At 27.2% G+C, this 14,282-nt stretch overlaps 1 protein-coding gene across 1 annotated transcript in view; it reads left to right on the plus strand.

Moving 5' to 3' along the window:
- The first annotated feature begins 845 nt into the window (after positions 1-845).
- LOC145270136 (uncharacterized) overlaps positions 846-14,282 on the plus strand; it is a 73,044-nt gene continuing 59,607 nt past the window's right edge. The window contains exon 1 of the mRNA XM_080125746.1: positions 846-1,936. Within this exon, the coding sequence (XP_079981872.1) occupies positions 1,058-1,936 (879 nt within the window). The 5' untranslated portion in view covers positions 846-1,057. The remainder of the gene's footprint in view (positions 1,937-14,282) is intronic.

A 14,282-nucleotide genomic window follows, 5' to 3' on the forward strand; every position in this document is an offset into this window, starting at 1 on the left:
CAGTATAACATATGAAATCAAATTCCATATAACATATGAAATCAAATTCAGTATAACATATGAAATCAAATTCCATATAACATATGAAATCAAATTCCATATAGCATATGAAATCAAATTCCATATAACATATGAAATCAAATTCAGTATAACATATGAAATCAAATTCCATATAACATATGAAATCAAATTCCATATAACATATGAAATCAAATTCCATATAACATATGAAATCAAATTCCATATAACATATGAAATCAAATTCAGTATAACATATGAAATCAAATTCCATATAACATATGAAATCAAATTCCATATAACATATGAAATCAAATTCCATATAACATATGAAATCAAATTCCATATAACATATGAAATCAAATTCCATATAACATATGAAATCAAATTCCATATAACATATGAAATCAAATTCCATATAACATATGAAATCAAATTCCATATAACATATGAAATCAAATTCCATATAACATATGAAATCAAATTCCATATAACATATGAAATCAAATTCCATATAACATATGAAATCAAATTCAGTATAACATATGAAATCAAATTCCATATAACATATGAAATCAAATTCAGTATAACATATGAAATCAAATTCCATATAACATATGAAATCAAATTCCATATAACATATGAAATCAAATTCCATATAACATATGAAATCAAATTCCATATAACATATGAAATCAAATTCCATATAACATATGAAATCAAATTCAGTATAACATATGAAATCAAATTCCATATAACATATGAAATCAAATTCCATATAACATATGAAATCAAATTCCATATAACATATGAAATCAAATTCCATATAACATATGAAATCAAATTCCATATAACATATGAAATCAAATTCCATATAACATATGAAATCAAATTCCATATAACATATGAAATCAAATTCCATATAACATATGAAATCAAATTCAGTATAATATGAGAAACAAACACTAGTGAGAAACTTGATAAAATTCCAATCTTGTGAAGATTTATTATATTTCTATGAAATTAAGTTTACTGAAACATGCAGACAGAAAGCGACGAAAAGCCATATTCTTGTGAAATATGTGAATATTCTTGTTCATATAAACCAGATATAATTATCCACATGCAAACACATGTTGCAAAAAAACAATATTCTTGTAATGTTTGTGAGTATTCTGGTATTCAGTCATCGGATCTAGTTATACATATGAGAACCCACACTGGAGAAAAGCCATATTCTTGTGAAATATGTGGATATTCGTGTACCCATAAATCAAATTTAGTGACACATGTGAGAATTCACACTGGAGAAAAGCCATATTCTTGTAAAATATGTAGAAATTCTTTTTCCCAAAAATCAAGTTTATTGAATCATATGCGAACTCACACTGGAGAAAAACCATATTCTTGTAAAATATGTGACTATTCTTGCTCTAATAAATCAAGTTTAGTGACGCATATGCAAACACACAGTGGGAAAAAGCCATATTCTTGTAATGTATGTGAATATTCCTTTTCTAAATCATCAAATTTAGTGAGACATATGCGAACTCACACTGGAGAAAAACCATATTCTTGTAAAATTTGTGAAAAGGCTTTTTCTCAGAAATCAAGTTTAGTGACACACATGCGAACACACAGTGGGGAAAAGCCATATTCTTGTAAAATTTGCGAATATTCTTGTTCTGAGAAATCAACTTTACTGACACATATGAGAATTCACACTGGAGAAAAGCCATATTGTTGTCCAATATGTGAATATTCTTGTTCTCAGAAGTCAGGTTTAGTGACACATATAAGAACTCACACTGGGGAAAAACCATATTCTTGCAAAATATGTGAACATTCTTTTTCTCAGAAATCAAGTTTAATGACACATATGAGAATTCACTCTGGTGGAAAGAAAAAAGTAAAAGAGTAAATCATCTACTTTTTATGGATGATCTCAAACTCTATGCAGAGACAGAAAAACAGTTTGTCTCCCTGATAGAAACTGTAAAGACTTTCACAGAGGATATTTGCACAGTTTGGATTTGACAAATGTGCCAAATGCACAATAAAAAAAGGAAAAAAACAACATCCGAAAATATTCGGTCCAATGATGGCTTTATTGAAGATCTAGGAGAGGATGCCACTTATAAATACCTCGGTATAGAGGAAAATGTAACTGTGGAGCATGAAAAAATGAGACATAAGGTGGAACAAGAATACACATCACGCCTTAAAAAGATCCTCAAATCCGAATTAAGCACCCCTCCCCCTCAAAAAAAATAACAGCCATAAGTCATCTCATATGGGTTTGGTATTAGTGACTGGACTCAATGCAATATCAATAGGCTAGACACAAAGACAAGGAAACTCCTAACCTTACATAAAATAAGTTACCAAACCCAATGTATGGACGGTATATACCTGTCATGAAAGAGGGTGGCCTCGGTCTCACTGAAATAAACCATGCATACTGAGCCACCATAGTAAGCATGAGGCAGTATATTAAAAGCTCAACAGATATGACAATAGAAATAGTGAGGTAACTCTAATAACGTCTACCCCAACAAACCTCAATCACAAAGCTTGCTGAAAACTTTGCGGGTGTCATACTGGAAAATAATGCCGAGGTATATGATGAACCAGCAACACAGATGGTTTTGCCACTTGGCGATTGAGAACCCAACCCACCAAATGTCTACATGGCCAATCTTATTGGCAGATGGCCTTGACACTGCCCATCATAACAAAGTATGTAAATACCTCCATTGGAAGATCTGTGGAGAGATGCAACTTGGCAGAGTGACGAACATCTGGAAACATAAACCACCACCAATAACATTGAATGGAAAAGTGACTGTGTTTTATGACAAAGACATACAGGCGGGCAGATACATAAACCAGATATTGTAATATGTAACAAGCCCGAAAGAACTGCACTCATTATGGATGTCACAATCCCAAATGATTTTGGCCTTAATGGAGCTGAACATGAAAAGATAAAATATCAGGACCAAAAATAATGTTCTGAAAGAAATAAATATTATAGCGGTTGTGAAAGGAGCAACTGGTTTAATAAAAAAGAATCTTCAGAAATACTTGAAAGCGATCCCTGGAAGACCAAGCTGTAATGAAATACAAATAGCAGCCATAAAGGGAACAGCATCTATTCTTAAAAGAGCGTTGGGATATAAATTTAAATCATAACAGATTCAAATGTTAACTCCAAGAGGGAGTCCCTTGACCTCTTAAACTTAATAAATAAAATAAGCAAAAAGTCATATTCTTGTAAAATATGTGGATATTCTTGTTCAGCAAAATAAAAGTGAGACGTATAGGAACTCACACCCTTTGATCGCCTTTTCTCTGGTCCCGTCTATTACAATAAACTGATATGAGAATACTTTCCAATGCAACTATTTTTTTACAAATGTCTCTTTTCCTTTTGGTTAAATTTTCTTTATAAAGAAACCTAATCCTGATAAAAAAAAGTTAAGTGTTTTTGAAATTTCATCACTGATGTTTAATAAAAAATAACTTTTTCTCGAAATAAACATAACTTTTTATTATTTTTTATGTTTTTCATCAATTTCTCTTAAAATAAACCATCTTTTTTAGAGCCTTCCTCCCACAAAGAAATAATTGTATTTCATCTTTTGTCTAAATTTCCTAACTCTAATAATATTGTGAGACAATAACAATAATAATAATATTGTGAAACAATAACAATAATAATAACATGGAATATCATAAATCTCATAATATTCATATGGATTATGCTTTTATATTTCTTAGACACGCTATTCATATACCATCAGAATTATTCCTTTATATTTTAAAGCATATGAGTGCACCCATATACTGAAACACGTGGAAGAAGAATATATGCATAATTAAGCAACCAATGTCTTTTATGATTTCTGATAAAATGGAGTGAAACCAAATTTCTAATAAGTTTGAAGGTAACACTTTGTATTATTATATTATTAAACATTGGGTTGGAATTAAAAAAACATACTAATAAAAATGTGATTTCTTGTTAAAAAAATTGTTGCTTCCCAACATTAAAATAAGATTTTTAGTTTTCAGAAAAATGGATCAATAAATTCAGATCTTCTTTATTACTAAAACTTTGTTGTAAATTTAAAATGTGTAAACATTTAATAGGTTGAAATTAATTGGTGAAATATTCGGATGATGCAAAATTTTATATCAGAATTGCCAAGAGCTATGCTCATTGGTTAATCATCAATTTTGTAAATATAAGTTTTGATTCTTATATATTGCTTCTCATCAATTGATTCTTATATATTGTTTCTCATCATTTGATTCTTGCATATTGTTTCTCATCATTTGATTCTTGCCTATTGTTTCACATAATTTGATTCTTGCATATTGTTTCACATAATTTGATTCTTGCATATTGTTTCACATCATTTGATTCTTGCATATTGTTTCACATCATTTGATTCTTGCATATTGTTTCACATAATTTGATTCTTGCATATTGTTTCTCATCATTTGATTCTTGCATATTGTTTCACATCATTTGATTCTTGCATATTGTTTCACATCATTTGATTCTTGCATATTGTTTCACATCATTTGATTCTTGCATATTGTTTCACATCATTTGATTCTTATATATTGTTTCTCATCATGTGATTCTTGCATATTGTTTCACATCATTTGATTCTTGCATATTGTTTCTCATCATTTGATTCTTTCATATTGTTTCACATCATTTGATTCTTATTCTTATATATTGTTTCTCATCATTTGATTCTTGCATATTGTTTCACATCATTTGATTCTTGCATATTGTTTCACATCATTTTATTCTTATATATTGTTTCTCATCATTTGATTCTTATATATTGTTTCTCATCATTTGATTCTTGCATATTGTTTCACATCATTTCATTCTTATATATTGTTTCACATCATTTGATACTTACGTATTGTTTCTCATCATTTGATTCTTGCATATTGTTTCACATCATTTTATTCTTATATATTGTTTCTCATCATTTTATTCTTATATATTGTTTCTCATCATTTGATTCTTATATATTGTTTCTCATCATATGATTCTTGCATATTGTTTCACATCATTTGATTCTTGCATATTGTTTCACATCATTTGATTCTTGCTTATTGCTTCTCATCATTTTATTCTTGCATATTGTTTCACATCATTTGATTCTTATATATTGTTTCTCATCATTTGATTCTTGCATATGGTTTCTCATCATTTGATTCTTATATATGGTGTCTCATCATTTGATTCTTGCATATGGTTTCTCATCATTTGATTCTTGCATATTGTTTAACATCATTTGATTCTTATATATTGTTTCACATCATTTGATTCTTGCATATTGTTTCACATCATTTGATTCTTATATATTGTTTCTCATCATGTGATTCTTTCATATTGTTTCACATCATTTGATTCTTGCATATTGTTTCTCATCATTTGATTCTTTCATATTGTTTCACATCATTTGATTCTTATTCTTATATATTGTTTCTCATCATTTGATTCTTGCATATTGTTTGACATCATTTGATTCTTGCATATTGTTTCACATCATTTTATTCTTATATATTGTTTCTCATCATTTGATTCTTATATATTGTTTCTCATCATTTGATTCTTGCATATTGTTTCACATCATTTCATTCTTATATATTGTTTCACATCATTTGATTCTTACATATTGTTTCTCATCATTTGATTCTTGCATATTGTTTCTCATCATTTTATTCTTATATATTGTTTCTCATCATTTGATTCTTGCATATTGTTTCTCATCATTTGATTCTTGCATATTGTTTCACATCATTTGATTCTTGCATATTGCTTCTCATCATTTTATTCTTGCATATTGTTTCTCATAATTTGATTCTTGCATATTGTTTCTCATCATTTGATTCTTGCATATTGCTTCTCATCATTTTATTCTTGCATATTGTTTCACATCATTTTATTCTTGCATATTGTTTCACATCATTTTATTCTTGCATATTGTTTCTCATCATTTTATTCTTGCATATTGTTTCTCATCATTTGATTCTTGCATATTGTTTCTCATCATTTCATTCTTATATATTGTTTCACATCATTTGATTCTTATATATTGTTTCACATCATTTCATTCTTATATATTGTTTCACATCATTTAGTTCTTGCATATTGTTTCACATCATTTGATTCTTGCATATTGCTTCTCATCATTTGATTCTTGCATATTGTTTCACATCATTTTATTCTTGCATATTGTTTCACATCATTTGATTCTTGCATATTGTTTAACATCATTTGATTCTTGCATATTGTTTCTCATCATTTTATTCTTGCATATTGTTTCTCATCATTTGATTCTTGCATATTGTTTCACATCATTTGATTCTTGCATATTGTTTCACATCATTTTATTCTTGCTTATTGCTTCTCATCATTTTATTCTTGCATATTGTTTCACATCATTTAGTCTTGCATATTGTTTCACATCATTTGATTCTTGCATATTGTTTCTCATCATTTTATTCTTGCATATTGTTTCTCATCATTTTATTCTTGCATATTGTTTCTCATCATTTTATTCTTGCATATTGTTTCTCATCATTTGATTCTTGCATATTGTTTCTCATCATTTGATTCTTGCATATTGTTTCTCATGATTTTATTATTGCATATTGTTTCTCATCATTTGATTCTTGAATATTGTTTCTCATCATTTGATTCTTGCATATTGTTTCACATCATTTGATTCTTGCATATTGTTTCACATCATTTGATTCTTGCATATTGTTTCACATCATTTTTTTCTTGCATATTGTTTCTCATCATTTTATTCTTGCATATTGTTTCTCATGATTTTATTATTGCATATTGTTTCTCATCATTTTATTCTTGCATATTGTTTCTCATCATTTTATTATTGCATATTGTTTCTCATCATTTTATTCTTGCATATTGTTTCTCATCATTTTATTATTGCATATTGTTTCACATCATTTGATTCTTGCATATTGTTTCACATCATTTGATTCTTGCATATTGTTTCTCATCATTTTATTCTTGCATATTGTTTCTCATCATTTTATTATTGCATATTGTTTCTCATCATTTGATTCTTGCATATTGTTTCACATCATTTTATTATTGCATATTGTTTCTCATCATTTTATTCTTGCATATTGTTACTCATCATTTTATTATTGCATATTGTTTCTCATCATTTGATTCTTGCATATTGTTTCTCATCATTTTATTCTTGCATATTGTTTCTCATCATTTTATTCTTGCATATTGTTTCTCATGATTTTATTATTGCATATTGTTTCTCATCATTTTATTCTTGCATATTGTTTCTCATCATTTTATTCTTGCATATTGTTTCTCATCATTTTATTCTTGCATATTGTTTCTCATGATTTTATTCTTGCATATTGTTTCTCATCATTTTATTCTTGCATATTGTTTCTCATCATTTTATTATTGCATATTGTTTCTCATCATTTTATTCTTGCATATTGTTTCTCATCATTTGATTCTTGCATATTGTTTCTCATCATTTTATTCTTGCATATTGTTTCTCATCATTTGATTCTTGCATATTGTTTCTCATCATTTTATTATTGCATATTGTTTCACATAATTTGATTCTTGCATATTGTTTCTCATGATTTTATTCTTGCATATTGTTTCTCATCATTTGATTCTTGCATATTGTTTCTCATCATTTGATTCTTGCATATTGTTTCACATCATTTGATTCTTGCATATTGTTTCACATCATTTGATTCTTGCATATTGTTTCTCATCATTTTATTCTTGCATATTGTTTCTCATCATTTTATTATTGCATATTGTTTCTCATCATTTGATTCTTGCATATTGTTTCACATCATTTTATTCTTGCATATTGTTTCTCATCATTTGATTCTTGCATATTGTTTCTCATCATTTTATTATTGCATATTGTTTCACATCATTTGATTCTTGCATATTGTTTCACATCATTTTATTATTGCATATTGTTTCTCATCATTTTATTCTTGCATATTGTTTCTCATCATTTTATTATTGCATATTGTTTCTCATCATTTGATTCTTGCATATTGTTTCTCATCATTTTATTCTTGCATATTGTTTCTCATCATTTTATTCTTGCATATTGTTTCTCATGATTTTATTATTGCATATTGTTTCTCATCATTTTATTCTTGCATATTGTTTCTCATCATTTTATTCTTGCATATTGTTTCTCATCATTTTATTCTTGCATATTGTTTCTCATGATTTTATTCTTGCATATTGTTTCTCATCATTTTATTCTTGCATATTGTTTCTCATCATTTTATTATTGCATATTGTTTCTCATCATTTTATTCTTGCATATTGTTTCTCATCATTTGATTCTTGCATATTGTTTCTCATCATTTTATTCTTTGCATATTGTTTCTCATGATTTTATTCTTGCATATTGTTTCACATCATTTGATTCTTGCATATTGTTTCTCATCATTTTATTCTTGCATATTGTTTCTCATCATTTTATTCTTGCATATTGTTTCTCATCATTTTATTATTGCATATTGTTTCTCATCATTTTATTCTTGCATATTGTTTCACATCATTTGATTCTTGCATATTGTTTCTCATCATTTTATTCTTGCATATTGTTTCTCATCATTTTATTCTTGCATATTGTTTCTCATCATTTTATTCTTGCATATTGTTTCTCATCATTTGATTCTTTCATATTGTTTCTCATCATTTTATTATTGCATATTGTTTCTCATGATTTTATTATTGCATATTGTTTCACATAATTTGATTCTTGCATATTGTTTCTCATCATTTTATTATTGCATATTGTTTCTCATGATTTTATTCTTGCATATTGTTTCTCATCATTTGATTCTTGCATATTGTTTCTCATGATTTTATTATTGCATATTGTTTCTCATCATTTTATTCTTGCATATTGTTTCTCATCATTTTATTCTTGCATATTGTTTCTCATCATTTGATTCTTGCATATTGTTTCTCATCATTTGATTCTTGCATATTGTTTCTCATCATTTTATTCTTGCATATTGTTTCTCATCATTTTATTCTTGCATATTGTTTCTCATCATTTTATTCTTGCATATTGTTTCTCATGATTTTATTCTTGCATATTGTTTCACATCATTTGATTCTTGCATATTGTTTCTCATCATTTTATTCTTGCATATTGTTTCTCATCATTTTATTCTTGCATATTGTTTCTCATCATTTTATTATTGCATATTGTTTCTCATCATTTTATTCTTGCATATTGTTTCACATCATTTGATTCTTGCATATTGTTTCTCATCATTTTATTATTGCATATTGTTTCTCATCATTTGATTCTTGCATATTGTTTCACATCATTTTATTATTGCATATTGTTTCTCATGATTTTATTATTGCATATTGTTTCACATAATTTGATTCTTGCATATTGTTTCTCATCATTTTATTATTGCATATTGTTTCTCATGATTTTATTATTGCATATTGTTTCACATAATTTGATTCTTGCATATTGTTTCTCATCATTTTATTATTGCATATTGTTTCTCATGATTTTATTCTTGCATATTGTTTCTCATCATTTGATTCTTGCATATTGTTTCTCATGATTTTATTATTGCATATTGTTTCTCATCATTTTATTCTTGCATATTGTTTCTCATCATTTTATTCTTGCATATTGTTTCTCATCATTTGATTCTTGCATATTGTTTCTCATCATTTGATTCTTGCATATTGTTTCTCATCATTTTATTCTTGCATATTGTTTCTCATCATTTTATTCTTGCATATTGTTTCTCATCATTTTATTCTTGCATATTGTTTCTCATCATTTTATTCTTGCATATTGTTTCACATCATTTGATTCTTGCATATTGTTTCTCATCATTTTATTCTTGCATATTGTTTCTCATCATTTTATTCTTGCATATTGTTTCACATCATTTTATTCTTGCATATTGTTTCACATCATTTGATTCTTGCATATTGTTTCTCATCATTTTATTCTTGCATATTGTTTCTCATCATTTTATTCTTGCATATTGTTTCTCATCATTTTATTCTTGCATATTGTTTCTCATCATTTGATTCTTGCATATTGTTTCTCATCATTTGATTCTTGCATATTGTTTCTCATCATTTTATTCTTGCATATTGTTTCTCATCATTTTATTCTTGCATATTGTTTCTCATCATTTGATTCTTGCATATTGTTTCTCATCATTTGATTCTTGCTTATTGTTTCACATCATTTAATTCTTGCTTATTGTTTCTCATCATTTTATTCTTGCATATTGTTTCTCATCATTTTATTCTTGCATATTGTTTCCCACCATTTGATTCTTGCATATTGTTTCTCATCATTTGATTCTTGCATATTGTTTCACATCATTTGATTCTTGCATATTGTTTCTCATCATTTGATACTTGCATATTGTTTCTCATCATTTGATTCTTGCTTATTGTTTCTCATCATTTTATTCTTGCATATTGTTTCTCATCATTTTATTCTTGCATATTGTTTCTCATCATTTGATTCTTGCATATTGTTTCACATCATTTGATTCTTGCATATTGTTTCTCATCATTTGATATTTGCATATTGTTTCTCATCATTTGATTCTTGCATATTGTTTCTCATCATTTGATTCTTGCATATTGTTTCACATCATTTGATTCTTGCATATTGTTTCTCATCATTTGATTCTTGCATATTGTTTCACATCATTTGATTCTTGCATTTTGTTTCTCATCATTTGATTCTTGCTTATTGTTTCTCATCATTTTATTCTTGCATATTGTTTCTCATCATTTGATTCTTGCTTATTGTTTCACATCATTTGATTCTTGCTTATTGTTTCTCATCATTTTATTCTTGCATATTGTTTCTCATCATTTGATTCTTGCATATTGTTTCTCATCATTTGATTCTTGCATATTGTTTCTCATCATTTGATTCTTGCTTATTGTTTCACATCATTTGATTCTTATATATTGTTTCTCATCATTTGATTCTTGCATATTGTTTCTCATCATTTTATTCTTGCATATTGTTTCTCATCATTTGATTCTTGCTTATTGTTTCTCATCATTTGATTCTTGCATATTGTTTCTCATCATTTTATTCTTGCATTTTGTTTCACATCATTTGATTCTTGCATATTGTTTCTCATCATTTGATTCTTGCTTATTGTTTCTCATCATTTTATTCTTGCATATTGTTTCTCATCATTTGATTCTTGCTTATTGTTTCACATCATTTGATTCTTGCATATTGTTTCTCATAATTTTATTCTTGCATATTGTTTCTCATCATTTGATTCTTGCTTATTGTTTCACATCATTTGATTCTTGCTTATTGTTTCTCATCATTTTATTCTTGCATATTGTTTCTCATCATTTGATTCTTGCATATTGTTTCTCATCATTTGATTCTTGCATATTGTTTCTCATCATTTGATTCTTGCATATTGTTTCACATCATTTGATTCTTGCATATTGTTTCTCATCATTTGATTCTTGCATATTGTTTCACATCATTTGATTCTTGCATTTTGTTTCACATCATTTGATTCTTGCATATTGTTTCTCATCATTTGATTCTTGCTTATTGTTTCTCATCATTTTATTCTTGCATATTGTTTCTCATCATTTGATTCTTGCTTATTGTTTCTCATCATTTTATTCTTGCATATTGTTTCTCATCATTTGATTCTTGCATATTGTTTCTCATCATTTGATTCTTGCATATTGTTTCTCATCATTTGATTCTTGCATATTGTTTCTCATCATTTGATTCTTGCTTATTGTTTCACATCATTTGATTCTTATATATTGTTTCTCATCATTTGATTCTTGCATATTGTTTCTCATCATTTTATTCTTGCATATTGTTTCTCATCATTTGATTCTTGCTTATTGTTTCTCATCATTTGATTCTTGCATATTGTTTCTCATCATTTTATTCTTGCATTTTGTTTCACATCATTTGATTCTTGCATATTGTTTCTCATCATTTGATTCTTGCTTATTGTTTCTCATCATTTTATTCTGGCATATTGTTTCTCATCATTTGATTCTTGCTTATTGTTTCACATCATTTGATTCTTGCTTATTGTTTCTCATCATTTTATTCTTGCATATTGTTTCTCATCATTTGATTCTTGCATATTGTTTCTCATCATTTGATTCTTGCTTATTGTTTCTCATCATTTGATTCTTGCATATTGTTTCTCATCATTTTATTCTTGCATATTGTTTCTCATCATTTGATTCTTGCATATTGTTTCTCATCATTTGATACTTGCATATTGTTTCTCATCATTTGATTCTTGCTTATTGTTTCTCATCATTTTATTCTTGCATATTGTTTCTCATCATTTTATTCTTGCATATTGTTTCTCATCATTTGATTCTTGCATATTGTTTCTCATCATTTTATTCTTGCATATTGTTTCTCATCATTTGATTCTTGCATATTGTTTCTCATCATTTGATACTTGCATATTGTTTCTCATCATTTTATTCTTGCATATTGTTTCTCATCATTTTATTCTTGCATATTGTTTCTCATCATTTTATTCTTGCATATTGTTTCTCATCATTTGATTCTTGCATATTGTTTCACATCATTTGATTCTTGCTTATTGCTTCTCATAATTGGATTCTTGAATATTGCTTCTCATCATTTTATTCTTGCATATTGTTTCACATCATTTGATTCTTGCATATTGTTCCACATAATTTGATTCTTGCATATTGTTTCACATCATTTTATTCTTATATATTGTTTCTCATCATTTATTCTAGCATATTGTTTCTCATCATTTGATTCTTGCATATTGTTTCACATCATTTGATTCTTGCATATTGTTTCACATCATTTGATTCTTGCATATTGTTTCACATCATTTGATTCTTGCATATTGTTTCTCATCATTTGATTCTTGCATGTTGTTTCACATCATTTGATTCTTGCATATTGTTTCTCATCATTTGATTCTTGAATATTGTTTCACATAATTTTATTCTTGCATATTGTTTCACATCATTTGATTCTTGCATATTGTTTCACATCATTTGATTCTTGCATATTGTTTCACATCATTTGATTCTTGCTTATTGCTTCTCATCATTTGATTCTTGAATATTGTTTCACATAATTTTATTCTTGCATATTGTTTCACATCATTTGATTCTTGCATATTGTTTCTCATCATTTGATTCTTGAATATTGTTTCACATCATTTGAATCTTGCATATTGTTTCACATCATTTGATTCTTGCATATTGTTTCACATCATTTGATTCTTATATATTGTTTCTCATCATTTGATTCTTGCATATTGTTTCTCATCATTTGATTCTTGCATATTGTTCCACATAATTGTATTCTTGCATATTGTTTCACATCATTTGATTCTTATATATTGTTTCTCATCATTTGATTCTTATATATGGTTTCTCATCATTTGATTCTTATATATTGTTTCTCATCATTTGATTCTTGCATATGGTTTCTCATCATTTGATTCTTATATATGGTTTCTCATCATTTGATTCTTATATATGGTTTCTCATCATTTGATTCTTGCATATTGTTTCACATCATTTGATGCTTTCATATTGTTTCACATCATTTGATTCTTGCATATTGTTTCACATCATTTGATTCTTTCATATTGTTTCACATCATTTGATTCTTGCATATTGTTTCACATCATTTGATTCTTTCATATTGTTTCACATCATTTGATTCTTGCATATTGTTTCACATCATTTGATTCTTGCATATTGTTTCTCATCATTTGATTCTTGCATATTGTTTCACATCATTTGATTCTTGCATATTGTTTCACATCATTTTATTCTTATATATTGTTTCTCATCATTTGATTCTTGCATATGGTTTCTCATCATTTGATTCTTATATATGGTGTCTCATCATTTGATTCTTATATATGGTTTCTCATCATTTGATTCTTATATATGGTTTCTCATCATTTGATTCTTATATATGGTTTTTCATCATTTGATTCTTATATATTGTTTCTCATCATTTGATTCTTGCATATGGTTTCTCATCATTTGATTCTTATATATGGTTTCTCATCATTTGATTCTTATATATGGTTTCTCATCATTTGATTCTTATATATTGTTTCTCATCATTTGATTCTTGCATATTGTTTCACATCAT

Source organism: Euprymna scolopes, chromosome 46 (genome assembly GCF_053919585.1).
Source record: "Euprymna scolopes isolate OS-2025 chromosome 46, ASM5391958v1, whole genome shotgun sequence".
Lineage (NCBI taxonomy): Eukaryota > Metazoa > Mollusca > Cephalopoda > Sepiida > Sepiolidae > Euprymna > Euprymna scolopes.